Source organism: Chamaea fasciata, unplaced genomic scaffold, assembly GCF_029207755.1.
Source record: "Chamaea fasciata isolate MVZ Bird 193981 ecotype frontalis unplaced genomic scaffold, bChaFas1.0.hap1 SCAF_15, whole genome shotgun sequence".
In the NCBI taxonomy this organism is placed as follows: domain Eukaryota; kingdom Metazoa; phylum Chordata; class Aves; order Passeriformes; family Sylviidae; genus Chamaea; species Chamaea fasciata.
Window position 1 is genome coordinate 11,689,852 of NW_027094100.1, and position 27,744 is coordinate 11,717,595.

General features: G+C 44.0%; 1 protein-coding gene across 1 annotated transcript; it reads left to right on the forward strand.

Annotated features, from left to right (window-relative positions):
• Positions 1–618: 618 nt before the first annotated feature.
• On the forward strand, positions 619–26,576 carry ITK (IL2 inducible T cell kinase). Its single transcript, XM_066197124.1, has 17 exons — positions 619–854; positions 12,108–12,212; positions 12,528–12,609; positions 13,786–13,914; positions 14,539–14,579; positions 14,940–15,091; positions 15,532–15,597; positions 15,774–15,828; positions 17,971–18,050; positions 18,694–18,830; positions 19,526–19,600; positions 20,275–20,446; positions 21,115–21,331; positions 22,055–22,119; positions 22,206–22,324; positions 23,769–23,926; positions 24,431–26,576. Exons 1-17 carry the CDS (start codon positions 684–686, stop codon positions 24,500–24,502), a joined length of 1,896 nt encoding a protein of 631 aa, XP_066053221.1. The 5' UTR covers positions 619–683; the 3' UTR covers positions 24,503–26,576.
• Positions 26,577–27,744: the final 1,168 nt, after the last annotated feature.

Genomic DNA, 27,744 nt, shown 5'->3' on the forward strand with positions numbered 1-27,744 from the left:
TGTCAGTTACTGAAAATATTTATCATTCCTTATACAAGTATATCCTGGATATCCTTTGCCTTTGCTTACATGGTAGGAATTTTCACGTCATCACAGAACCATTAAGGCTGGAAAAGACCTCCAAGGCCATTGAATCCAACCTTTGACCGAACACCACCTTGTCAACTAAACCGTTACATGGGGGACTCCCTCAAAATCCATTGTATGAAACCTCTGTGCTAAATACTCTAAATGGAAAGGCATCATTCCTTAACAAAAGAAATATGGATGCATGACCTGCATCTAGGAGGACAGTAGGGACACTCATCTTTGCATCATCATGCATCCATGTTGGGTGCATGCATTTATAACTGTATTTACCAGATGAGCCAGTAGGAGACAGATGCTTAATCATGCCACACCCCTTTAATTTATCCTTAATCATTGATTCACATCTACTGCATGTCCCTCAAGTGTTCTTTTTTTTCCACAACATTTACCTTAGCGTATATCTCAACATGTGCTGTTCGCTTTATGACTTCAGAGAGGATGTGGTTATGGTTTGACAGAAAGGAAGCTTTGCTGTAGATGGGAAGATAAAGCTCAAAAGTACCTACGCTGCCTCTTGAACACTTTTTTTTTTTAATTAACTGTCTTCTTTCTCGTGTTTCTTTCTTTGACGGGGTACACAGCACAGACTTCCCATGTCCTGGGAGACGAACATTCTTGGCTCAGCCATGAATAACTGTGTGCTCCTGGAGGAACTGCTGATCAAGAAATCCCAGCAGAAGAGAAGGACCTCACCCTCCAACTTTAAAGTGCGCTTCTTTGTCCTGACCAAATCCATGCTGGCTTACTACGAACATCGCCACGGGGTATGTTGGTTATTTTCTCTCTCAGAGTAATGGAAGAAAGGATGAAATTTCTTTAAGGGAGGGAAGGATGCTAATGGAGGGAAGGATGATCTTTGTTAAATTTTTCAACTTTTTTGGTCCTTGCTACAGCACCATGCACTGAAAATTGGTCAAATGGGTTGATTACAGCTTCTAATCAGTGGGCATTTGGTGTGAATGGAGGAAGAAGACTACTCTACCAATTTCTAGGAAGGATCTAGTTTTATTGTAGGAATTTGGCACGGGCTGTAAGAGTTGTGTGAGCCTGTGCCTGGCACCTCATATGGAGACAGGGGGGGCCTAGAGAGGTGTTTTGTGAAGGTCACAAGTGTACCCTGATTGTATCTGTGAAAAAGTAATCCACAGATCTTCACTCTCATTCTTTTCTTTGAGGCATCAGGCTGATGGCTGGTAGAAGATCCATCGAGCATTTTAAAATAAATTCAGCTGCCACATGTAACATGTAGTCTTTGGAGCTTTAGAAGGGCTGTGACGATGAGACCCAGGCTCGGGCCAGGCTTTGTTTCCCCAAGTTTGCATTTTGCTGATTTGCTAAATATGAAGAAAATGAGAAATCAATCTGTGCACTCCATTGTGTTTAGTGCTCTAGTGAAATGAGAATTATTTCCCTCTATTTAGCTGGATGTTTGCAGAACCTCGTTACAGTTGTAAATAATCTTGCTTGTTTTCCAACAGTCCCTGAATGTGCTGTTAATCCATTATGTTTAGGCACTGTTCCTGTAGGCAGAGAAGAACTGTGCTGCCTTGGATCCAGCACTGGCAACTTCAGACCATCTGATCTTGCTCAGTTGCAGAAAATTAAGTAGAAACAGAATCCAACAATAAAAGAAAAGCACGATGTGCCCTCATGTTTTATCACAACCTGTTTGGGGTTATAAACCAGCTTTAAAGGCTAAAAGGCTTAAAGGTTAACAGTCATTTTCACCTGCATGTCATTTCTCTCAAATATGCCCAATGAAATGTTTCTTTTTCTTTACAGTCCATGTTTTTCTCACCTCCATTTTAAACAGGACACTATTCATTGCTGCATACTGTGACTGTCTATGGTTTGAGACTATCTTTGTCTGTTCTCCAAACTATTTTTCAAATGTCATTTTTGTAAGATTTTAAATTCCATTATAACTGCTCCACTTAATCATTTGGGGCTAAATGTTGAAAAGCATCTAAATGATTTTGCTGTAGGTGTTTAGAGAAATCTTCACTATTAGTTTTCTTTGGTGCTTTCTGAGTCTTGGTGGGCTTGACATGAATTCAGCGTAACTCTGACTAGATACATTCACAGTAGGTGACTTGTCAGCATCTTTAGGGACTGAAATAGTTTGGAAAATCTGACTTGGTGACTTTCAGTGGGGCACAGACTTCACACACTATGTGTTTGTGGAAATTTTCCCTCTGAGTCTTCCAAAAGGTCATTTAGGTGAGATGAGGGTTTGCTGTATCATCCACTCTATTTTATATATTATTTATTTTAAAATGCACATATTATATATGTGTAGACATGTGTAGGTAAACATACATGCAACTTTAGAACCTAGTGCACTTTTGAGGCGTGGGGGGAATATTTGTAATCACAGGGCTGATTTTCCATGAAATGCTGATTTTTCTTCTCACGCAAACTATCAAGATCAGCTTGTCACATGAAAAGAATCTGTCACAAAATAAAGAGAGAAGAATTTGTCCTGTGAAATACTCCCAGAACCAATCATTAGCCCCATCAGTAATCAAAATTAGAGACCTCTGCATGGTCAGGCCATTGCTGTTCTGGAGAGGAAATCTTAAGGCAGCCCATGCACAAACCATCTTGTTTTGTGCTGAGAATGAAGGGAACCCACAGCATTTGAGTCCACAGCCAGTGGAGCGAGGATTCCAATCAAACCTGGCCAACATAGGGTCTTTGCCATTCCCAGGAGTGCATCGGGACCAGGCTCCATGTGCAGGTGTTGAAATCAATGACCTGGTGCTCATTCTCTGGTGCAATCCCTGGCACTGCTTTGCTCTGCTCCACGGGGACTCTCAGATAATTTCTGGGGCTGGCAGAGGTCAGAGCAGGCTGTCACCATTGCCAGGGGGCAGTTTGCATGTGGCCCTGCTATGGAGGTTTAGGGACATTGCTGACAGCTGGCTGCAGTGATGAGGAGCATGGACTGACATATGGATGGGCCCAGCAAGTGTCTGGGCTTTTAAAGCATGGATTTTTCAAGGGAGGTCTCTGGGGAAGTTTTCACCAAGGGTTTTCAATGAGTTTCTTTAAGGACCCTTACCAACCTGTCTGGTGGATTCCTGTATTCAGAGTATTGTAATGTACAGTTCCCATCTCTCCAGTCCCTGGTCAGTCAGTAACAACAGCCTGTGCATAATGTCAGGTAAAACAGCTACTGAACTGCTTAAAAGTTTGAGAGGTCACACTGATTTCAGTTGGTTGACTTAAAGTGCACTCTTATGCATTAAGCCCTGGTTTATATATTCTGCCTGTATTTAACAGAGTTTAACACCCAGTCCCTTTCTCTGCATTTTTAAATCAAACGTATAAAACGACATTAAAGAATTTTTTGCATCAGTTCAAAACAAGGAAATAAGCCAACCAAAAGGCTGCAGGGATATTTTTGCAAAAGATACCCAAAGCTGTCAAGATAACTGACATCATAATGTCAGGTTTTTTGCAATAACTGTAATGGTATTTTCATTGTAATTTTCATCTTTCTGCCACAGCTGACAGAGAGCACTGTTCTCCTCAGGGGCCAAGCACACAGTGGCCCTTAATGTTAATGAAAGATATTTACATGTCTCATTAGGAGAATGAGCCCCCAATAACTGACAACAATAAGAAGCTGTGTTTTCTGGAATTCATTATGCAGTGCACAATGCAGGGCTGTCTTAACATAAAGCAAAGCCCTGAAAACAGGCACATGTATTCAGCCCCCGTCTCTGCTAAAACACATCAGAAGTGCCTTTATTATAACATGTAAATCAATTCTGAAGGCAAAAATTATTTGTTTCAGAGTCTGATTTTGTAGCTACTGTACATGTGAGTAAACAAGCACATGGAGGTAATAATTTTAACTATTTCAATGAGTTTGATCCTGACTACAATAATGGATAATTCAGGCACTGTGATACTCTCAGGGTCCTGGGGCACTTGCTGCTCTGCAAAAGCAGCAGAGAAGTGAATCCCTTTGGGGAGGTGTCTGGGACAGAATTTCAAATATCTTTACTTAAACACAGCAAAAGCACTTGAACTGGTGAATGATCTATATCCCCTTCACCCAAGAGCTTATGGTCCTGGGTAAATCCTTCAGGCACATAAATATTTTGAAATTTTATATCTTCTTGCACTTGTGGGCTATTATTGGTCCAGCTGATAAAGGCAGCAATGAAAGGCTCACCCAGAAAAGGCCAAGTTCTTTTTTCATTTACATCAGCACATTTCTTCTTACACTGGTCAGATGCTCAGGAGGTCACATAGAATGAGTCAGCCTTGTCCTGGGCTCTTTCATTCAGATCTTTGATACTCAGATAAAGATGGCAAAGATGGCACCTTAGTGGGCCTTGAAATCTGCTTTCAGTCTCTTGTTACATGAGAACAAACGAATAAACTTGGCTGAAAACACTTATCAGCATCCCAAAAACTCTCCAGCTGCTCTGTAGCATTAACTACACATTGGGTTGCTTGCAGCAGTCCAGATACCCATGGGACAAAAAGCAGAGCTTTGTCCCTCAGTCCAGTCCCTTTTACCTTGATTATTGTACACAGAATCCAACTTGGTTTTTTTCCCCAGGACTCTAACATAAACAGACTAAAACTTTTCTTCTGAAGATCTCCGTTCTGGTCTTCTTGTTGGTTAGAACAGCCATTTATACCATTTCTCATTGCTTCATAAATTCTGAATACCTTTGCAGTCATGAAGCTGCAATCCTCACCTAAAGAGATTTTAATTATGGTTTTAAGGGCTACCTTCCAAATAAATATACCTGACTAGACATGTCATTCTTCCTAACCTGCCATGTGTTTATCAACTAGTACAAACAGAATTTGCAATACCACTTGTTTTCTGACACATATCTCCAACTAATTTATTAATAATACTGCCCATATCATCCACAAAGAAATCAGGCTTGGCATCTGCCTGCATCACCCATTTCAATCAATTTTTATGTAATAAAATCAAGACAACCCTAAATAAGATGGAGGCAAAGTGCAAATCTGTCCCTTAGTGTCTAGTAAATCTCTGGAAACTTAATAGGAATTTTGAACAATCCAAATTATATTATTGAAGTTGGTGGAGGATGAAGTTGATATTTTTTGTCACAATGAGCTTCATTTCTACTGTGAAGGCACAGAATTATGGTAGTGCTTGTTGGAGAGCACTTCTTAAATTCATTTAGTCAGACTTTTAGCCAGGGTAAGATCAACACTCAGAGCAGGACTGACACCAACACCAGGACAGGTTGGCTGTAGCATTGACTGGTCACTGTCCTTTAAAGCCAAGGACAGAGATTCCACATCTTTCATCAACCTGTTCCAGTCCATCTTACCCAATATTTTTCTGGATATTTGCAAAGTTCCTGTCTATTGCTGTTCTCATTCACAACTCCTGCAGCAGCATCCTGGTTCAGGGTGGTGATATTGTCCAGACAGGATTGCTTGAGCAAAATGCAGGTTCTGTGTGTCTGGTGTCTGAGGCCTTTTTAACTACACAAACAAGTGATAAAGTCTGGTAAGAAAAATAGCTCCCCTTTTTTTTCTGGAATAACGAATTTTGTCTTCCAGAATATGATTATAATAATTTTCTACTTGCCCTTTCTGTGCCTGCCCAGTTTTGCGCCTACTAGGTCCTTTTCTGTGTATTATTAGTCTTTAGTTTTTGGGGAAAAAAAATTAATTCCTTCTGAGCAATATTTTTGCAGCAAATGTCAGATACTTCCATTTTGTTTAAATTACAAAGCTCAAATTTTCCTTCTGTCAGAGAACATTGAGCATGTGGCAAAATCTTCAACGCATGTTTTCTTTTATATCTTTAAGAAGGAAGGTATACCTCCTAATTTGAATATATAACAATAAATATTAAGTTTCCTACCAGTTATCTTTTATTAGACTTTATTGTGACCATTTTTTGCTCCCAGTGCCTTTGGCTTTTCTTCATATTGTAATCAACATTGTGACTTATTTTAATGAAATGTCTGCCTGTTGCTTTATACTCTTTCATCCTTTCTGGCTGATTTTTAATTTTGGCCTTAAAGCTTAAATTCTTCTTTCATGAAAAAGTGATGTCATACAGTTGATTTAATTTGGCTTCTTTTCTTCCACTGAATCCTGCATTCACTGCAATCCACTGCTCCCAGTCTTTGCTGGATTCAAGAATAGCTTTGAAGAAACTAATATAGTATTCAGGAGTTGTTCCATGTTCTTTTATGTAACATAAAAGGCTTATTTCCATCATATTAGAAAGCTCATTTGAAAGCCAAGAATCTTCCTCTTTTTTTCCCTTCTGTTTCTTGATGATGGCATTGATTTTCTTGTCCAACCAAATGTGCTGATTGTAGAGATGGGCACCCTGATAACCATCTTGGACAAGACTTGAGCCAAAGTGAATTGTGGAATTGGATTTGTGGAAAATGCAAGGCTTGATCGGGTCTGTAAGATTTTGTAAGGATAATACATAGTTGAATGGAGGCATCTCAAGCACCAGTTGCAGATGGTTTTGTTATTTAACACAATTCTGTGCACTCCACATCCAGGGTGAACCCACCCCTAAAACACTTTCATGTTCTTTAGATGTGAAAACAGCAGTAAAAAAAAATCTTTTTAGTTCAAGCTGAAGGACAAAATAGTCATGATGGACAGGTAAGACAAGCAGATACATTTATGGATTTAAATATCAAATATAACAAAATATATTGGAGGTATTAAAATATAACACAACAGCCAGGGTTCTGCAGAAAATCCCAGTGTTATCAAGTATCACTCCTCTGCAATTTTCCTTTAGAATAGTCAGCATGACAGAAAATGCAAAATCCCTTAGGACTTTCTTTTAAAAATCAATTTGGTCAATTTAGTATTCAGATTCAAATTAAAAACTGATTACATTGTTTTATTTCCCATAATCCCTGAAACTATCAGTGTTCCTAATGTGAGAAAACTCAGGTTTTTGTGAAAAAACTCACTAAACACCGAATGAAGATAGTGTCCAGGCAAAGTTGGTATGAATCCAGCACTCAACAATTCTTAATATCGCAACTATTAATGAGAAAAGCAGCTCATTCCACAGAAAAGGAATATGATAAGAGATAGAAAGTAATTTTATCAACACAGTGTTCAAGGACATTCAAGCCCAAGTCTTTTGGTCAGTGAAAAAATACTTTAGCAGGAGGGCTACCATTAAAAATAATTCCATCTTGTTCCCGTGATATCTCATAAGCTTCTGGTTACTATTTCTACATCAAGAAATTCCTTTCCAAATTCTTTCAGAAGCTCAGCAAGGCCTGAAGAAAATCCTTGAAAGGCAGGAACACATGACTCATTTGAAAGGCTGAAGCTGACCGAGCCAGCTGAGCTCTCTGCCATGGGGAATTCCACCTTGCACAACCCTCAAAATCAGCTGCTGCCTCTGTCCAGGCTGAGCACTGAGCCCAGCTAGAGCAGAGAGACAGGGAACAGGTGTGTCTTGGTTTGAAAGACAGGTGTTTGCTAAGGAAGGCAGGAGCCTCCCTTGGAATGGAAAATGTAAACCTTCTCTCTCTGAATAATTATAATTTTGAAGGGGCTCTTGGGCAAAGATATGAGAATAGGAATAACAGGTTTTTTACTAGTATGTATAAATAAAATTTTTAAAAAAAATCCTATATCTCAATAGGAAAATCAAAACAGAATACAGCAGTACAAAAACACTGACAGAGTCAGAATACAACTGACACGCTGTCAGTCAGGGTGTTGGTAACAGTCCAATTAAATGGTGGCTGCAGTCCTCCTGCAGTGACAGATGCGGTTCTGTCGAAGTAATGATCCTGTAGAAGGATGTAGTTTTTCTCTGAAGGTCCAGTGGCAGTGAGATGGGTCCAGTCTTCCTCTGGTAATCCAGTAAAAAGAGGCTGCCTGGAGTATTCAAAATCTCAGACTATATCCACGTAGGAATGCTGGGCTCCTCCCCCTGGGTGGAGGATCTCCCAGTGGGATGATGTAAGTGTATCAGTCATGCAGTGAGCCTCGATGGCCCATTAACAGCAGAATGCCCTGGAGGGAGGATGGGTTGTGGAAGAGATAAAGAACATTGCCCCACTTGGTTTTAACAGATAGTGATAGAATATATACTTTTGGTTACATCTTGCATTGCAACCTAAGACAAGGTGACACAGGGTCAAAGCAAAGATCCTTCACCTACTTAATCACCAATTAAGTGTTGCTCTTTTTAGTCAAGACAGTAAGTGAAAATGGTGAATGAAGTTTGGCTTTGATTCTGACTGAAAAAAAAAAACCCTGATGGGTACAGAGAAGGTCATTAAATGCTTTCATTGATGGAAATGTTTTTGTGGTTGAGCTTGCTGAGAACTGGAATTTCCTACCTTGCTCCACCCCAGCTATAAATCAGTTTTCCCCTACCCTCCTGCCAAGGTGGCATTGCCAGCATTGCACAGGAAGGGACACACAGGAGATGGGGAGACAGAAGTTGAACACAAACACCACCGGGCAGGGAAAGCCAAGCCCCCAGCAGGGATTGTTGCTGAGGAGATTGGGGCCACATGAACCTTTCATGGCTTGGTTTTCCCCTCACTAGAACAAAAGAAAGAAGATACAAGTTGTTATGCAACTTTTGAACCAAGCCAACTTTATGAAGCATAGGGTGCTGTCTTCCTGCCAAGAAATGCTGCCTTTGGTCTCCTCCTCTGCAACTTGAGATGAGGCTCTGCCCTCCCCTACCTCTCCTCTCCCTTCCCTCTGCTCCCAGCACTGGTGGCTACACCTTTTGCCAGGGCCCTTTGATAAACACAGTGGAGCTCAGCAAAACCTGTAAGCACTCACCGAGGGACCTTCAGCCCAAACTCTCGGTGCAGAGCCTTTCAGCCCTGTATCTTACAACATCTCAGACCTTTGTGAAGCCTGAGTGTGCAGGGCCATGGTCAGGAAGTGTAATCACAAGCAGACCTGTGTCACCTGCAGTGGCCACTGACGGCTCCCTGCCCTCTCACCATGAGCTCCACATTCCAGCCCCAGACCTGAGCTGGAGGGAAGTAATTCATTTTTTGGGGTGAGCAGCAGTGCTGGTGATTGGTTTTAGCACATGACAGGCACCAGGCAGCTCATTCCTTAAGCAGGCACAGGGAGATGCGTCCTTGTGTTACAGGGTAGGGCTTGTCCATTGTCCCACGGTCAATTATCCTAGCATCTAAAGCAATCAGGGACCACCAGAGTCATCTAGTTTATGCAGCAGATGCAAACCAAAGGATTGATCAATGGAAGAGCTGCTGGAGATGTGTGGCAAGAGGAGGGGGAGTACCAAAGGTGAAGGTAGCAATGTGCTGAGCTTGTGATGCACCTGGCTCCTTTCAGAGCTGTTCCCAGAACTGATGTATTGCAAATCATGGACCAAAAGAAAGAAAGCAAGCAGGATGGGCTGATCTGCAGCACGTATGCTTCTCCTCATGGAACAGCAGCCTGCCCTGGTTCTTACCACACATGGCACACAGCAAGACCACTGATGCTTTTACTGACCAGCCAGCTAAAACATCTACCCAATTATACTCTGGGCAAGCTCAAAACAACAAATGGAGATCTGTTAGCATGTTTTGTCTCACCCTTTTAGGAACAAGTCTGTGAGGTTTTTCAGAGGCCATTTTTCAGAGGCTTTTCATCTCCCCTTCCTTCCAAATGGCCTTGTTGCTTTTGTTGGATTAAAGTGTGGTCGAACATCACAAAAGCAGGGATATGTTTAGTTTCCAGCCCAGTTTCTGGGTAATGGCCTGGTTTGTGAGTGGTAATTCCAGTTGTTTGTCCTGCTGGAGGACTGTAATTGCTTTCTATCAGCAGGGTCCATCTGCTGAGGATCTGCTGGACAATGCTCTGGCTGTGAGACACACACTGATGTTGTGCTGCAACGTGAGATTATGAGGTGCTTCCATCACTGAATTGTGTGGTTAAAAGGAACACAGTGGGTCATGAGAGCTGCAGGACAACTGCACAAAGCTCCTTGAGAAGGCTGGACCCTGTCTTTCAGCAGAGTCCAGAAAAGCATCAACAAAAACCAGTCTTCAGGGAAAGAGCCTGTGCCTGGCACAGCATTGCTTGCTAAAGCCTTGGGGGAGGAATGCATGTGGGTAAAGCTTGGGACTTCAAAGGAATGAGATGAAGGAGGGTTCAATGCTAACAAAATTGAAGGTTTTTATAAGATATAAATGGCTTTGTGCCTCATCAAAGGGGTAGAAGTCCCAGGGGTAGAACAAATGATAGAGGAGGTTTTGCAGAAGAGACAGAGGAAGCCAAGTCTGAAAGAAAGAAGTGACTAGATAGAATGAAAGGAAATAGATGGTGAAAATGGGGTGCAGTAAGGCCTTCTAAGGCTTGCCAACACTCCTGAGAGTTAATTGGTATTTACATTTAGGGGTGCTTTAAAGCCTTGGGTTTATTGATTTAGAAAAGCCCCACACCCCAGAGAGCTACACAGGCAGATGTCTACAGGAGACAGTCCTGGCAGTTAATCCAGAGACACTGGTTAAACTGCCAGCAAATACAAACACAAACCACAAATGCAGCAGGAAAGGCCAGCAACAGCAATGTGAGACCACACTGTAATAATTTTCCTCTTTTGCCTCAAGTCCAATTATACAAAGGCAAAATACCCAGCCAGTCGTGCAAGAATGAGGCTTGGGGAGCCTCGGGGCCTCTCTGTTTTGAGGCTGTTTGACAGTGCTCTGTGGCAAACCTCCCCCCATCTTCCAGAGGCAGGAGCTGCTGCCCTGGTTTAGGCTGAATTTAACTCTGAAATGTGGCAGGGGAGCAGCAGTGGGGTGGGCACAGTGGTGGGGATAGCTGCTGCCAGCAGGGCAGGGCTGCAGGGTGGGGGTGATCGAGGGAAAAAGGGGCAAGAGGGAGCTGGAGGGTATAAGACGCAAAGAGTTGAGGCCCAAGGGAGGGTCAGAAGGTTGCCAAAGTCTTGCTGGGTCTCTGAGTGATAACCTGTGGCAGGTACAGCACAGCAACTGAAGTTCAGGCTCTCTCCTGCTGACAGTGTTTGGAAAACAGAAGCTTTGCAGCTTTTTGGTGTTCTTAAGTCTCACTGATTTCCGTCACACTGTCCCAAAGCAGAGTGGGAGGGACAGCTAGAGTTTAATCCCTACTGAAAGTAAATCAAAACAGGAAACCAGCTCGCTCTGAAGAGCAAACTCGTGCAGTGGATCCTGCAGAAGCACCAGAGGCTGAGCCTCAGCTCCACTTCCACCAGCTGCCTTCACCTTCTCTCTTGCAAAAGCTGAGTGCCATGACTGTGGAGCCATGGGGTGAGAATTCCACAGGGAATAGGGTACACCAAAGAAGCTAGGATACATGAACGTCTGTGCTTTTTACTCTTTCCCCACTGCCCATCCTGTTACTTGGGTACCTGATATACCCAAACACCTGGTGAATGAAAGCACAGCCGAGGATGCCAGAGAAACAGCTTTGTTGGCAAGTTTTTGAGGATAACGTTTATTTCAAACTTCCCTGTTGTTTTCTTCTTAGTTGAAAAGCCAGATGAAACAAAAATAGAGGAATGTAGTTTTTTTGGAAAGCCGATAGAGTAAAAATGTACATTTTGGATGAAATGAATAGTTTTAAAATTCTCAGTACCCAAACTCTTTTTAATAAAATATTTATTGGTTTATATGTTTTCCGTTTGAAACAGGGGTGTTAGTAAACTGAAAATTTAATGAAAATAGTTCTTTTTTTGTTAAAAAGAAGTAAAATAAAAGAAGTAAAAGCTCAATTTCAAATACAGGTTTTTGACTGGTCCTCTAAAATCCATGTGCTGAGTTGAAATACATGTATGTGCATATATGTATGCGTATGGGAATACATATAGAGATGCCAAATATAAGAATTATTCCTTACATTTTTAATGTCTTACATAATCGGCTAATTTGCTTCTGCTCCATTAAAACTAAATCTCCCACGGACACAACGAACTGGTCTAATTATTCACTTAATCCACAATCATTAGCATCAACCAAGTGCTTTTCTCTGTCTTTTAGAAAAAAAGGACTTTGAAGGGTTCTGTGGAACTTTCCAGGATTAAATGTGTGGAAATTGTGAAAAGTGACATCATCATTCCCTGTCAGTACAAATACCCTTTCCAGGTGAGTCTGCCTGTTGACCACACTGAGAGAGACATCATTTCATTTTGTATTTCAGTAGCCTTTTCTTCACAGTGCAGTCATTAATGAACCAAACATCGGGTTCTTGATCAGAACCTCCACTCCAATTTATATAAACCAAAGTCAGTGAGGTTCAGAGCTGCTTCTGAACAGTCCCTGCTACTCCACCTCCCCACATCATCATTTGGCACATAGCTGGTTGGTCAGAGGGCTGCTGCCTCTTTCGTGACTTCCTTGTTCCCAGTGTATCTGGGACGGCTTCTCATGTTTGTCTCCTTTCTCCACGCCCCTCTCCAGGTTGTCCATGACAATTACATCCTCTACGTGTTTGCCCCCAACCGCGAGAGCCGGCAGAGATGGGTCCTCACGCTGAAGGAAGGTAAAAAAAACCCTTTGTCCACCCAGTTGTGTTTATGTCTGACCAGCTTTGTCACAAATAACGCAGAGAAAATGTGCAGGAGGAGTCAATGTCTCCAATCTCAGCAGAGTGTTTATAACCCAGGTAGTGGGCTATAAAATTGAATTGCTTGTCAATCTGGTGGGTGTGTTTTCAGCAGAGATGGGAAATTAGGATGTGGGATGGTTTATTTGGGGACCGTAATGTCTGTCAGTGTCTGCAGGGAGGTGTCAGAGGATGGAGCAGCTCTGTTTGGTGGTGCCAAGCAATGGGACAAGAGGCAGAAATGATGCCCAGGAGGTTCCACCTGAATGAAGAACTTCCCGGTGCAGTGACTGGGCATTGATTGCCCAGAGAGGCTGTGAGGTCTCCCTGCCTGGAGATATTCCAGAACCATCTGTGCCATGTGCTCTGGGATGATGCCTGAGCAGGGAGGCTGGACCAGATGACCCACTTCCAGCCTGACCCATTCTGGCGTTCTGTGATTTGTGTCTTTCTAGAATAAATTCTTAATAAATTACTGTAATTTGAGGTTTCTTCCTCAGGAAGAGATGAGGATTTTCCTATGGCTAATTTTTTAAAATAACCTTTTCTACACAGAGGATTTTTCAGCTCTTATTAATAGAATTTTTGGTTAGATAACAACCTTCTTAAAGAATCATGATTATTAAGGAACATTTTTGTGGGTAGCTTTCATTTCCTGTTCACCTCCTGAATTGTGCTGTGGTTCACTCACATGGTGCTGCAGTAACCAACACTGGGGGCAGAGACAAGCAGAGTGCTTGACATGAGGAAGGTGTCAATTTGTTACATAAAAACTGCACCAGACTTCTCTCACAGCTTTTTTCTGTTTAACAGCACTGCTGCTGTATTGTTCCCTCTGAAATCGTTGTGGAGATATTGTGAAGTTCATGCACTGAGTCTTGCAATCAGTCATTCCCCTACTCCAAAGCTTCTACTTTATCACCTCTTCTCATTCAACATTCGGAGGAGACTGTCCCCTCCTTTGGACAATTGGAACAGTCTCTTGAAGCAAGCCTGCAGAAGCTTCTTTACAGAGCAGATTATTTCCATTTAGCTCTAGATGACTTCAAGAACGAATGTGGATGCAAATAAATTCATTTCCCCCCTTCTTTTTCTTCCCCAAATGTTTTTCAGAAACCAGATACAACAACAGTTTGGCTTCAAAGTGTCATCCAGACTTTTGGTTAGATGGCAAATGGAGATGCTGTGCTCAGACAGAGAAGATGGCCACGGGCTGTGTGGTATATGACCCCACCAAAAATGGTGAGGGACTTGTTAAGACCATCCTGACATGGAAAATATTTATTCCTAGAAAAAGTCAAGGATTGAATCGTTTTTGTACAGAATATCAAAAAATATTATATTAGATTTCTATAAAGAGACATGTTCCTGGCTTATCTTTTACTGTATGTGGCATTCTCTTTTTTTTTGAATTAACATTTTTTTGTGTGACTCTTGGTGCTGGTTTTGGAATGAGATGGAGAACTTAGAACTTGATCAGCTGTGGTCAGTCAATAAGCCATAACAATTTTCTTGAGATAAACGCATTCAGCACTGTGTGTCCTATTTTAACCAAACCAAACCATATTTCCTCTGTGGTGCCAATGGCCAAGCATATCTTTACTTTGTCTGATGAAAATGAACACAAGTGGTCAATCATTCTTCATCAAAAAAAAATTTACCTTGTATTTTTTACCTTGATTCTGTAATCTGTACCCCTGTTTCCAAGCCCTGCTGAGACACACCGTGTAGTTGGCAGGTCTTGCTCTCAAAGTCCAAAGCTCGCGGTTCAGTGGGTTTGTATCACCTCTATCAATTCATTGCATTGATTTCTCCCTTGGTTTTGTCCTCACCTACTTCAAATTATCTTTCCTGATTTCTTTTCAGCCTCAAAGAAGCCTCTTCCTCCCACTCCTGAAGATAACTGGGTGAGTGCAGTGATGCTGCCCTTAGTGTCCTGCCCTGAGTGATTAACTAGCAGTGGGGAATATGTCCTTATTAATGTTCACCACAGTGCAGTGACCTAGAATTTCACCTGTGATAACATTCCCTGGGCATTCTCTGTGCAATTCAAATATTTATATGAAATTAATTGTTTGAAAGTGCTAAAGATTCTCATGCTGCCACCACAGCCCACTAGATGTTCTGGGGTGGTTTGAGGCTTTTGAACCCAGGCGACACCAGTGCTGCCAGGAAAATACCACTTTAGAGAGCATGCCACTGCTTTTTATGAATATGAATATTAATATGCATATGAATGTGATGAGCCTTTTGCCTAATTTGTGCAGAAATTGTTGCTAGACCCCAAGGAAGCCGTGGTCATAGCCATATATGACTATGAAGCCCAGAACCCGCAGGAGCTGACGTTACAATATAATGAGGAATATTATGTGATTGACAGCTCTGAGGAGCATTGGTGGCTGGTTCAAGATAAGAATGGGTAAGTCCCTTTTCAACAGCCAATGGACAAATCCTTTCTAATTCCAGTTTGTTCTTCCATTAACAAACATGTTTAATCCCTCTTGTTCAGCTTTTGTGAAGCATCCTCTTATTTACAGGGAAAAAGTGATGGAAGGTTATTTAAGGTAACCTTCCATTTGCTGTTGCTTCAGGCAGCTGAAGAAAAGGATTTGAAAGTTAATTTTACAGCAATAGACCATTCAGACTGATATCTGCAGTGATACACAGGGGGGAAAATTGTGAAACTCTCCAAGTTTAGAGGCGCAATCAATTGTTTTCTTCTCCAGTAACCCTACTCAATACACACCCACCAGCACTTTTATCATGCAATGAGCAGGCAAAGCTTTCAAGGTTGACTCCTCCAGATGCAGAGAAAATCCTGTCTGCCAGCACACTCACACCTGTCTTGCCTCTCAACAGGCATGAAGGCTACGTGCCAAGCAGCTACCTGGTGGAAAAATCACCCGAAAATCTGCAAGTTTATGAGTAAGTTGTGCCTGTGTTTATCTTGCACCTCTGAGTGCCCTGGATTGGAAGCTACAAGGCTCAAATGCCCCCCACCCCACCTGACATTCCACCCTGGGGATGCTCCATTCAGAAGCTTTTCAGGAGAAGCATTCCTGGCCTAGAAACGCTGATTCAGAGTCTTTTGATGTTTTCAGGTGGTACAATAAGAACATCAGCAGAAGCAAAGCAGAAACACTGCTCAGGGATGAGGTAAACCAGTGCTATGTACGGGGTGGATGGGAAATAATAATTAATTAACGACAAATGGAGCCTGCAAGGGCTGCTTTGTGTAAGAGAGATGAACCCTGGGTTCCTGCTCTGTTTGTGTCCTTAGTGTGTGATGTGAGATAAAGGACCACCAGCACTGCTTCTTTATCTCCACTGAGAGAGCATGGATGGATCTGTGCCATCCAAACATACCCAGCAACTGGGACTGGAGGAAAACACTGCTTCAGACCACTGTGCCAGCTGAAAACTGGGATTTTAGCTTGTCTTTCCTGTCTCTGCAGGAGGCCTGTGGATGCCAGTAGTTCTCCGAAAATCTAACCAATCTTGTGCTGAAGTATTTTGGGTGAAAGCCAAAAGTATGGCTGTGGGTTTTCTTTTTTTAATTGTATGTGTGCATGTAAGCATACATCTTTAATTTTTCAGTTGAGGCAGAATTTTCCAGTGAAAATACAAAGAATAAGCTTCTTGTTCAAATTTTCCACACAAACACGACCTTAATTTTTAAATCAGCTCTAACATTAACAGGTGGCCCTGTTAATGAACACAAATGAAGTGTTCCTTCTTGGAACAGTAGTATTTTATGGAAATAGGAGCATTTTGTGTGGTTTTAAAAATTCTTGTACAAAGTACTAGAAGACAAGTCTACACATGCTTTAGTGGTCTTACTTTTCCTTTCAGTCCTACCAGTACAACTTTTCAGTGGTAACTACCCCCATGTGGCTGCAGAGACTCCTGGTTCAAAGCCTTGCAAACTTTACAACTTCCTCCAAAAATGTGGCCAAGTTTGTGAGTGATCTTTGGCCAGGCTTGGTGTCAAGTGAGAATGGAAGGCCAAGAATAGAGCTTAGAGTAACTTGGGCAGGATGCTGCCACCAAAACTTGCCCACCTCCAGTCTTGAAGCCCTCACTATGTGTGGTTAAATGCTTCTACAGCAGCAGAAAGACCTTTTTTAAGAGCTTTCCTGTGCCAGATATTGTGTGGTGAAGATGTTGTGCAGACACTGAAGGGCCAACCCTGGGAAGTTCACAGCTCAGAGGGCTGATCCCATCTGGGCAGAGCTGCACAGTCAGCAGCTCATGCCCAGGGATGCAGGAGCAGCTCAGCCTCTGTGTTCACCTGGAGCTGGTCAAACCCCCAGGGAAAGAGGCCCAGGCAGGGTGCACTTGGTGGATTAGCTCTGCATGAAGTGTTGTGGGTGGGTAGAAGACATAAAATGGAGGAAACCTTCCATGTAAAGCAAAGGAGGAGGGAATTAAAAAAATCAGGCACTCAGAACACCAGATGTAAATCTTCTTTATCTGCAAACAGAAGAAAAATGTGGGGTTTATTGCCAATATATAGGTCTGTACAGCACATTCCAGCCAAACTGTGATATCAAATCTCCTTTGCCATCTGATCCATCTGGGCCAGTGGGATCATGCCCTGTGAGGCATTTTAGCATTCAGATGAGCAGAAAGCAATTACAGTGAAAAGTTAAAAAGGAAAATTGTTCTGTGAGTGCCACACTGCAGGAGCACTGCTTTCTTACCCACTTATGTTTAGAAACTGGATGACTGGTGTACCTATGAAAGGGCAGGATCATGTCCAAGGTTTTCCAATTCATGGTACATTTGTAAATTATCATTCCGACACTCCCATATGGATTCTCTGGTGCTGGATAAATTGTAATTTGTTCTGTGGCTGCTCACTCCACGGGGAGCATTCAGAGGGGTTTGCCTTTCCACTTGGCCACACATTTCATTGAACATGTGTTCTGTCAGATAGGGCTGAGGGCAGTCAATGGATTCAGAATTTCCAGAGGAGAGATTTGGAGGGACAGAGAGGCACACCCACACGTGCTCAGCAGGAGTGCCTACGTCTCATTTCCTCTGAGAGCTCTGAGAGGAAGCTGAGCTAAAAGCACCTAACACCCAAAAGAGACCTGCCGGCCCTGGGCAGCCACCAGAGCTGTGCATGGAACACACCAAGCTCTGTCAGTGGGGTGATGGCTCTTTTTTTTTCCTATATGTTTAACACATCTTCATGACAGGGCTGAAATAAGCACAGCTTTGCCCCCAGCTTACTTTTTTTTTTTTTTTCCATTATGTCTCTAACCAGTTTTCTTTCCTTTGCTCCTGTTCCAGGGTAGAGAAGGGGCCTTCATGGTGAGAGATTCGAGGCAGCCTGGCATGTACACAGTCTCTGTTTTCACCAAAGCATTAAGGTACAGCCAAGCTCAGCAGCTTTTCACATCAATTACATCAATGAAACGGCTTCTATCAGTGTGTAATCTCTGTATAGTTGTTTTGGCATTATAACGAGAGCAGAAGGCTCATGAAAATGATAGAGGGAAAACACTTCCAAAAAAGGCAGAAGAGTCAGCTGCCAGTCCCAAAGTGTATTAAAGGCTCCACTTCTCCCTGAATCTAAATATGTGCCTATAAATAGTCCCTTGGACATCACTGGGGCTGTCATTCTGATGGCATTGTCCCCTGAACTGAAGTGTCAGTAGGATCCTCATAGGCTGTGTGCTGGACTCATCAGAGGTGGGTAGTGCAAGACAAGTGAAAGGGTTTCAGTGATGAGGCAGAAAGTTGTGTTTCACAAAGAACAGGCAGAGAAACTTAGTACACAACCTTCTCTTATCAGGAAACCTCAGCTTTTCTCTCGAGATGAGACCATCTGTGAGTGAGAGGGAGAACATACAAGTACACAGAGTTCATTAGCAACTGCAGCTCACTCCTTGCTCCTCCCCCATTCTTTCTGGGGGAGGGTTGTCCCCTTTGCTCACTTGTTTCTGTTTATACCCCAAATCCCTCTTTTTGCTGCAAGCTATTTTCTCCCAAAGAAAACCTTCTCTTTTTCAGCACGGACAACAATCCTGTTATCAAGCATTATCACATCAATGAGACAACTGACTTTCCCAAGCGATACTACCTGGCAGAAAAGCACGTGTTTGACTCCATCCCTGACCTCATCAACTACCACCAGCACAATGCAGCAGGTGAGTGATGCTGAACACAGAAGTTGCTGGTTTGCCAGGTGACTGATTGACGAAGGAGGGCTCCCAAGCCTTCTGTCCTTACAATGAAGTGTTAAATGGCATCACCTTTTCCTCTCACTTATTCCAAAATGAGCATTTCAGGTCAGATTCCAGCTTCCAGCATTACATCCTGTGGTTGCCGTTCTAAGGTTGACCATGGCCAACACAGATGTCATAATGACATATTATAGAGAGCCCTGGGGGTGTATCATCACTGCCAGGCCAAGCTGTCTGTTGGAATTACACTGCAGGGCCTTCTTGAGGTGATCTATCCTTGGGCCTTGGTTTGACACAAAGTCAAGGACATGGCCAGTATCCATAACCAGACATGGTGACTTCCATCCCCACAGTCCAGGAGTACCAAGGGAAACACTGGGCTTCAAAAATACCCCATAAATACATTTGGAAATTCATCAGGGTTTACAGAGACTCAAAGCTCTGAATGTGAGGATGGGAAATAAGCTGAAAGTGCTCAGAACTGGCTTCCTTCTCACAGGTAGGAAACCAGAGCCTGCACAGAGGTTCAGCTGCCCTCAAGTGGAGCTGAGAACTCAGTGCAATAACTCTGCTTCCGGAATCCAAGCTGCCCTCTGGGGTGGTGGCAGGCAGGCTCCCCATGGTGGTGGCAGTAACAGGAACGTGTCCCCTGTCCCCAGGTCTCGTGACGCGGCTGCGATACGCGGTCTCCTCCTGGAGGAAACAGGCCCCCATCACCGCAGGGCTCAGCTATGGTAAGGCTCTCTCACGGCTGCAGGGGAATCAATCACACCCCTGGCTGGTTAGCTGGGTGATCCCCATGGATATTGAGGAATATTCATGTCTTCAGGCCTTTCCACTGCACTGTTCACCAGATTGTCATCTTTGTCATGGCCGTTGATAAATGACTGAACTGGTTGTGCTTGAGGGAGGTGATGAGAACCCTGGGGTCTCACTGAACTCAACATTAAATACCAAAATGAATGCTGAACAAAGGGGATGGAAATGGGAGCGTAGAATAATTTGATGAAAGCTGAGTCCCTCCTGAAAGATGCCTTCATTTGAATATTGTTGCCAATGGAATTTTGCCGGTATCATCTTTATTGTAATTCTTGGAGACTTCAAAGAAACCCAAGCCCCATGTTGTGCTGGGTACTGCACATAAGCATGGTAAAAAAACAATCCTCCCTGAAGAACTGGATAGGCAAGACAAAAAGGGGGGGAGAAAGGGGATGTTGTTATTCCTACCCTTGAACATGACCTGCAGCACAGACTAGTCAAATGAGCTATAAAAGGTCAGACAGGCAATTTGAGGGAGAGCCAGAAAGTCTCAGTCTCTTGGAGTCCTGCCTCAGCGTTTACCCCACAAAAGCTTTTTGTTTGGCCTTCTACTGCTCAGTCCTTACTCTTTCTCCCTTGCAACCAACAGGAAAATTGGTCATTAATGCCTCTGAGCTCACCCGAGTGCAGGAGATTGGCAGTGGTCAGTTTGGGGTGGTTTACCTCGGCTACTTGCTGGACAAGACCAAAGTAGCCATAAAGACCATCCGTGAAGGAGCAATGTCTGAGGAGGATTTCATCGAGGAAGCCAAAGTCTTGATGTAAGTGGTAGATTCACCATGACAATCACACCCCGTGGGATTCATAACACTGAACAAAAGCCAGGAACAGGAATAGGAAATTCAAACTTGGATTATCTGCTATGTATCTTAATAGTAAATAGACTGGTGAGCTCTGGTGGCTACAAAGGAAGGCAATTCAGAGTGTAGCTGAATTACTGTGCTTCCAAGTCTATCAATATCCAGAATGGTCTTCCAGATCTCTGCTGTTGAGGAAGGCAAGGATAATTGATAGTGCGTTTTGGAGAGCAAAGTGCTTTTTCTCAGAAAAAGCTCTTAAAACTTAAGAGCAATATCATTGAAAAGCCTTACCTGTAAAATGTTTTGCTTTGCACAACTGAATATATTTGTCTTTGGTTTTATTGACTTTTTTTTCATTTTTTGCATTTCCGTCCCCACAAGACAGACAGAAATGGATTTTATTTTTGTTTGACTGGATGGTTTTCCACACAGGAAAATCTTTTGGTGACCACTACCATTAAAATGGGATGATAATTAGTCCCTGCTCTGCACATCTGCAACGCTGGTCTTTGCCAAGAGCTGGGTGCAGCACTGTGGCACAAACTGCTGTATATAACACACCAGCTGTGAGGATGGCAGGCACTGAGCCTATTTCAGCCTCTTTCCCACCTTCCCTCCCTGTCCCACAGGAAGCTGTCTCACCCCAAGCTGGTGCAGCTCTATGGTGTGTGCTTTGAGGATGCTCCCATCTGCCTGGTGTTCGAGTTCATGGAGAACGGCTGCCTGTCCGACTACCTGCGGAGCCAGCGGGGCAGCTTCTCCAGGGAAACCCTGCTGGGGATGTGCCTGGATGTCTGTGAAGGAATGGCTTACCTGGAACAAAACTCTGTCATCCACAGAGACCTGGTATGTTGGTCCCGTGTGGAGTTTTTCTTTGCTCCAAAGGGGCTTTTTCCTCTGCTTTCTCCCCCAATTTCAGCTTCCACACTCCTCCTGCCTGTCTGCTTATAGGGCATCCTGTATCTGCCCTCACTGCAAAAGCAGCACAAATACTTTAGGGGAAAAGAAAACAAACCAAGCACTGATCAATCTACTCCCCTTGACTGATTTTGGGAGAGAAGAAACAAGCCTATAAAATTTGTCCTTTTTTTCTGAGTGGACTCTTTTTCTCCCCAAGAGCCACAGTACTGACCACTCTTCATGTCTAAAATCAGTGAGGATGACAAAAAGACCTGTTCTAGCATAAGTCATGTACAAACGTGCATTGATGATAAAATAGTTTTAATTAAGGGGTTTTAGGTCAAGCTCCATCAGTCACTGCTGCAGTTTCATTAGGCATGCAATGACTGTGCGTAGCTGTGGCTATTTTAGGGTCTTGCTCCACCCTTTCTGGGCAGCAAGGGTCTGCAAGTCAGAGTGATGGCTGAACAGCTTTTCTGGCAGCAGGATCATGCTGCAAAATGTACAGAGATCATGAGAAGCTCAGGGTTTCGTCCTCTTTGTATGGCACAATGTCACTTTGATGCTCCTTTTTTAAGCATCATCTGCTCTCCCAGGATAAAAGCCCCTGAGTGACTGTGACAGTGTTTTGGCTCTGATCTGATGCCTTTGCACCTTGTTTTCTTGCAGGCTGCCAGGAACTGCCTGGTGGGGGAATCCCACGTGGTCAAAGTGTCTGACTTTGGGATGTCAAGGTAAAGGCACCAAGGTAAAGGCACGTCCCCTGGGTCTGTCATGGGATGGGGGTAACTCAGCATTCCCCCTTCTTTTCCTCTTCCAGGATTGTCCTGGATGATCAGTACACCAGCTCCACAGGTACCAAGTTTCCAGTCAAGTGGTCTGCCCCAGAGGTTTTCTCCTACAGCAACTACAGCACCAAATCTGACGTTTGGTCGTTCGGTAAGAAACTCTGGTCAGAATGGAGAAAATTCGACAGCCCCAGCTGAGAAAAACAGGGGGCTCAGGGCTCAAGTAAACTCTCCTCAACACTGCATCCTCTGGACTCCAAGGGAGTTTTGCCTGAATAATGGCTTAGAAAAGCAAGCCTAAACCATTTAAGTGAAAGAAAGGAAAGAAAAGCAAACTAGATTGTAGTCCCTAGGTTCTTTGGAACACTCCAAATATTGCCAGTTTAATGTATTATACATGTGCAACTCTAAATAACACCAAATAATGAACTCTGTTTCATGCTGACATAGCAGGAGTGTCCAAGAAAAAAGCTGGAGAGAGGAGAGGAGAGGAGAGGAGAGGAGAGGAGAGGAGAGGAGAGGAGAGGAGAGGAGAGGAGAGGAGAGGAGAGGAGAGGAGAGGAGAGGAGAGGAGAGGAGAGGAGAGGAGAGGAGAGGAGAGGAGAGGAGAGGAGAGGAGAGGAGAGGAGAGGAGAGGAGAGGAGAGGAGAGGAGAGGAGAGGAGAGGAGAGGAGAGGAGAGGAGAGGAGAGGAGAGGAGAGGAGAGGAGAGGAGAGGAGAGGAGAGGAGAGGAGAGGAGAGGAGAGGAGAGGAGAGGAGAGGAGAGGAGAGGAGAGGAGAGGAGAGGAGAGGAGAGGAGAGGAGAGGAGAGGAGAGGAGAGGAGAGGAGAGGAGAGGAGAGGAGAGGAGAGGAGAGGAGAGGAGAGGAGAGGAGAGGAGAGGAAGGCCCTGGCCCTTCCAAATTTGCTCAGCTGATTCCATTTGCTTTATGCTGATCTGAAAATGTTATTTCACTGCTCACACTTCTCACCTCATTTCCTGCTCCACAATGCATTGTTTTATGGTTTATGTCCATTCTCTGGGCTCCCTTCTGGACCGTGACAGATAAGAGCACCGCTGTGTGTTTTTCCCCAAAGCCATAACAAAGGCTGTCCCCTGGGCTGTGGATCTGGCACACTCATGGGCCTGGCCCCTCTCCAGCCCACACAGTGAATGGGGCAGTGTGCTGTGCACAGCTCACAGTCAATGGGGTGCCACTCAGCCCTGGGGCCAGCAGTAAATAATGCAGGATTATAACCTTTGCCAGTCTGTGCCTGTGAATTCTGTGCCTTCCCTCGCCCTTTGCTGGCTGAAGCTGTGGCTGAGGCTGTGCACTCCTGGGGTGGGCGACGAGCAGCACAGCAGGAGCTGGGTGCTCAGGCTCTTCACAGACTCAACAGGGAGGTGTTTCAGAGATTCTGGCTGGCATCCTCAAACTGTACAGCTGTGTTAGGGCTTGGTTTTTCAGCTGTCTGCTGAGAATCCAAGTGAAAATGCTTTTCCCAGTAACTGGCACCAATGCTGAGCTGCAGAAAAGAGCAGGTGGAAGGTGGTCCTGGGCCTGCTGAGGATTTTATTTGCCTCTTTGTGATTTTTTTCCTGTTTGGTTGCTTTAGGAGTGCTGATGTGGGAGGTCTTCAGCGAAGGTAAAATCCCCTATGAGAATCGCACCAATGCAGAAGTGGTGGAAGAAATCAACGCAGGATTTCGGCTCTACAAACCCAAGCTGGCCTCCAAGGCCATTTATGAGGTGATGAGCCACTGCTGGATGATGGTGAGTATTGTACTGGAGAGCCCTATTTCCCAAAGAAAATAACTCCCTTCTCTTGGCTTTAAGCAAGAGACAAAGTTGTACACTCCACAAGATAAAATCTTGGAGGTGAAGCACTGTAGCTTTCATCTGCACTAGCAAGCAGACTCTGGGGTCTCTGCCTTTTATTTGACTTCACTGAGAAGCCCATGTAGTGCACCTAACTCAAGTTAATTCCACAGTTTCCTTGCTGAGAAAGCTGTGGACCTGTGGGGCTGAGTTCTAACAGTGGTAAAAATGACAGCCAAGCCATTCCAAGGCACTTAGTGTCTGCCAAGCAAAATTCACTGGTAATAGAAAAAAAACATTGCACAGAAGGAAGTTGGTTCTTCCACTGGCATTTTCTCTATAGGAATAGATTGTATTTTTGTTAATACTCAGTTTCTTCTCAAGTTTTTCCTTGCTAACCTTGCCATTCCTCTCCAGCTGACATTAATGTTCTTCCTCTCTCTTCTCTCCCTTGTTCAGGGGAAAGATGAGCGGCCATCCTTTTCTCTTCTGCTGTTTCAGCTGAGTGAAATCTCTGAGTTTGATGTGTAATCATGGCACTGTGTGCTCAGCACAGCCGAGAGAGAGTCGTGAGAAGAGAGAAGGCTGGATTTTCCCCAACAAAGCATTAACAGGAATCCTCTCACCATAAACACTTGCCATATGCCTGCGGAGAAGGAGAGGGCAGAGGCTGGTACTTCCAGACAGACAAGATATCCCCAGGTCTTCCAGAGCCTAGACAGACACAGGCTTTGGTTTGGCCAAGAGTGTGGTTTACATCTCAAAACCAGAAGTGACTACTGAGCATGGAGTCCTGAACCACACAGTCCAGCAAGGGTGTCTCTCCTGAAGAGACAGCCTCAAAATTAAGAGATCTGACATTGCTGTTCTATTTCTGTGAACTCCCAAATGAAGGTCTTCCCTGGAGGGAGATAAAAAAAAAGCTTTCTTTAAATGAGGAGGAGTGTTTAGACATTTCCCTGGCTCTCTAATTCAGAGTGGGCTGGACCTGAAGGCTCTGAACAGGAATAAGCCTGGGAGACACAGGAGCAGGTTGGATTCAGTGACTGCATTTCTGATGCTGGTATTTCAAGGTGGTTTTGTTTTCCCTTTGCATGATTTTCTCTGCAACTGTGGCATAACAGGAACAGGATTTGGATACCTGGTAAACTGAAGGGGTTTCTATGTGTGCATGTGACTTTGTGAGGGAGGAAGAGAAAAAGTAATGTATGTGCTGAAGAGTCTTGAAATTCTCTCAAATTGCATTGTACAGTGAGTGGGGAAATGGGACTCTGATGCAAATGAAGACATTCTTGGAGGGGGGAAGCCAAAGCTGAATGTTTATACTGATTTTTTTCTTCAGTCTTTCTACATCAGAAGATCAATATATGACCTCCACCCAATTTCTTTGAACAAAGTATGGAGGACTGAGCAGTGCAGAGTGTTATGTGTTCCCAGTCCAGGACAGGACAGAGTCCCAGGATGAGATTACCTGTGAAAGGTACAGGAATCTACTCCTGAACTGGCGTATTGATTGGGAAGGAAGGAGCCAGAGAGCTCAGGAGGGAGCCAGGAGGAGGAAACATGCAGAGTATGTGCTCAGATCACCAGTGAGCATGAGAAGAATTTTCTCATACTTTAAAAAGTAACAGAATCGCCACAAGTAAAGACTTTTCCATCTCTTCTGTGAACAAAGGCAGTGACCAAAGAAAAAATCCAGTGTGAATGGTGTGCCTGTGTTCTTCCTCCTCAAGGAATTCCACATTATGTGGTGACGGCAGAAGGTACAAACAAAATCCAGCTCCTGTAATTTCAGTTAAAATCTGTAGTTTCACTGCAAGGCAGAGACACTGTTTTGACATCACTGACTCCAAACCCAAATGTGTGGGTGTTGGTGTCCTGCAGAATTTGTAAATAAGATCAGGACTTTTTGCTAAGCATTAACAATCACTAGAGAAGTCAAGAGGGCTCACATACGATATGTGCAGATATGCAATGTGTATTTTTGATGCTTCTCTGTTTGGGCAGGTGAGAACACGAGGAAACCTTACACGACAGCAGCTTACAAAAACTCTGAAATGCAAACTTTCAGCAGCAAACTCCTGTCATTACACAAGTCAGGTTCAAATGTGTTTGCCAACAAAAATGGAACAAGGAAATAATGTAATCCCATGATCTCACATATCCTGTGTCAAATTATTTCTTCATAGAAGGAGGCTTAATTTTGGTATTTTTCAGGCTCCTCGTTTTAGGGCGGCTTTTAGGTGCCAGAATATCTTTTCAGGTATATAGATACGGGCAAGGCATCAGTTCCTGCCTTATACATCTCCCCACACTGTGACAGGGGTGTCTACAGGCAGAGTTCAGCTTCTGGCTCACTGCCCCCACCATCCTTGAAGGAACCAGGGGTCTGCTGAGCATGAGGACATTGCTATTAAGGAGCAGCAATATTGCTCTGCCAGGTGACATTTCTGAGGTTATATTTATATTTGGATAAGTTTAATATTTATTAGCTAGAGTGGGTTGCACAAAATATTGCTGTGATGGTTTATGCTCAGTTTTATTTTGCTGTCTTTCTATACACACAATATGGACTTTAACAAACAATAAAATTGCTGAGTCCCAACTGTGACTTTCCCTATATGTGAGCAAAACTGCAAAAACCATGCACCTAAAATCATACAGTTGTGTTCTGGGGTTACACAATGTGCTGAGTTTATGGGGTAGGAAGCATTCAGAATATCTGCAAATACATTTATTACATAGACACCAGATTTTTAGGTCTAAATATCCATTATGGTGGCTTTAAATTCTCTGCATCTTCATAAAATTGGGGGTGGTACTATCTGAGAAGATGTTTCCCTGTAATTTACAGGGCACTTCAGGAATCTCAAAAAGGCAGTGCGAGAGTGGGATAACTGCATGATATCAATGCACTCTAACAGTCTCCCCTCACCACAGCAGTGTCTGGGGCAAGTTTAGGTGGGTGCCCTTCATGTGGCTTGACCAGATCCATACCAAAGCAGAGGTGAGAATATCAGTCTCCCACTGCACAGTGAGTCACCTTTCTCTGAACACCCCTTCCCTGCCTCCTTAGAAAGCATTTCCAACGTGCTGAACGTTTTAGCTGCTGCCCCTTTTCCTGGCTGTGTCTCACCAGGGTGGCAGGTTGTGCTTGTCCCTCCTTTTCCCCACTGGTTATCCCAGGTGGGTGCACGGGTCTGCACACTTGGCTGGAGCCAGGGCCCAGAACTGTGTCCCAGCATGTCCCCAAGCTGCTGCTGAGATGGCCAGGCACAGGCACAGCCAGGCTGGAGCCCCTGCTAGCAGAAGGCAGTCAAGCAGTAATTTCATCTAGAGAGAGCAGCTGATGCTCCTCAGTGGAGACCAGGGACTGGAGCGTGGCAGCATTAGCTGTGAAAAGCTCATTTCTGGGCATGGGTCAGTCCCCCTGGGGATGTGGGTGTTGTTCCAGTGCACAGTTACCTGAAAATCAGGCCTGAAGAAAAAAATCTAGAATTACCTGAAGTATTTTTAAATGAACATGTTGTTATGCGATGTTTGGCGTTGTCCCTCTCTGAATGCTCGTCAGCACAGCAGGATTCAGGTGAATGGCTCTGCTAAAGCTCACTTGGCAGCCACCACAAATTCATGTGTGTTCTTGTGTTCAGCTCACCCCATCATCATGTTCTCCCTCCTGTCCACGCTCTGATGCACACACTGCTGCTGTAGCTGCATGGGGCTGCTCCTCGCTGTCATTGTCCCCAGCCCACAGAGAAATCTGCAGGACAAAT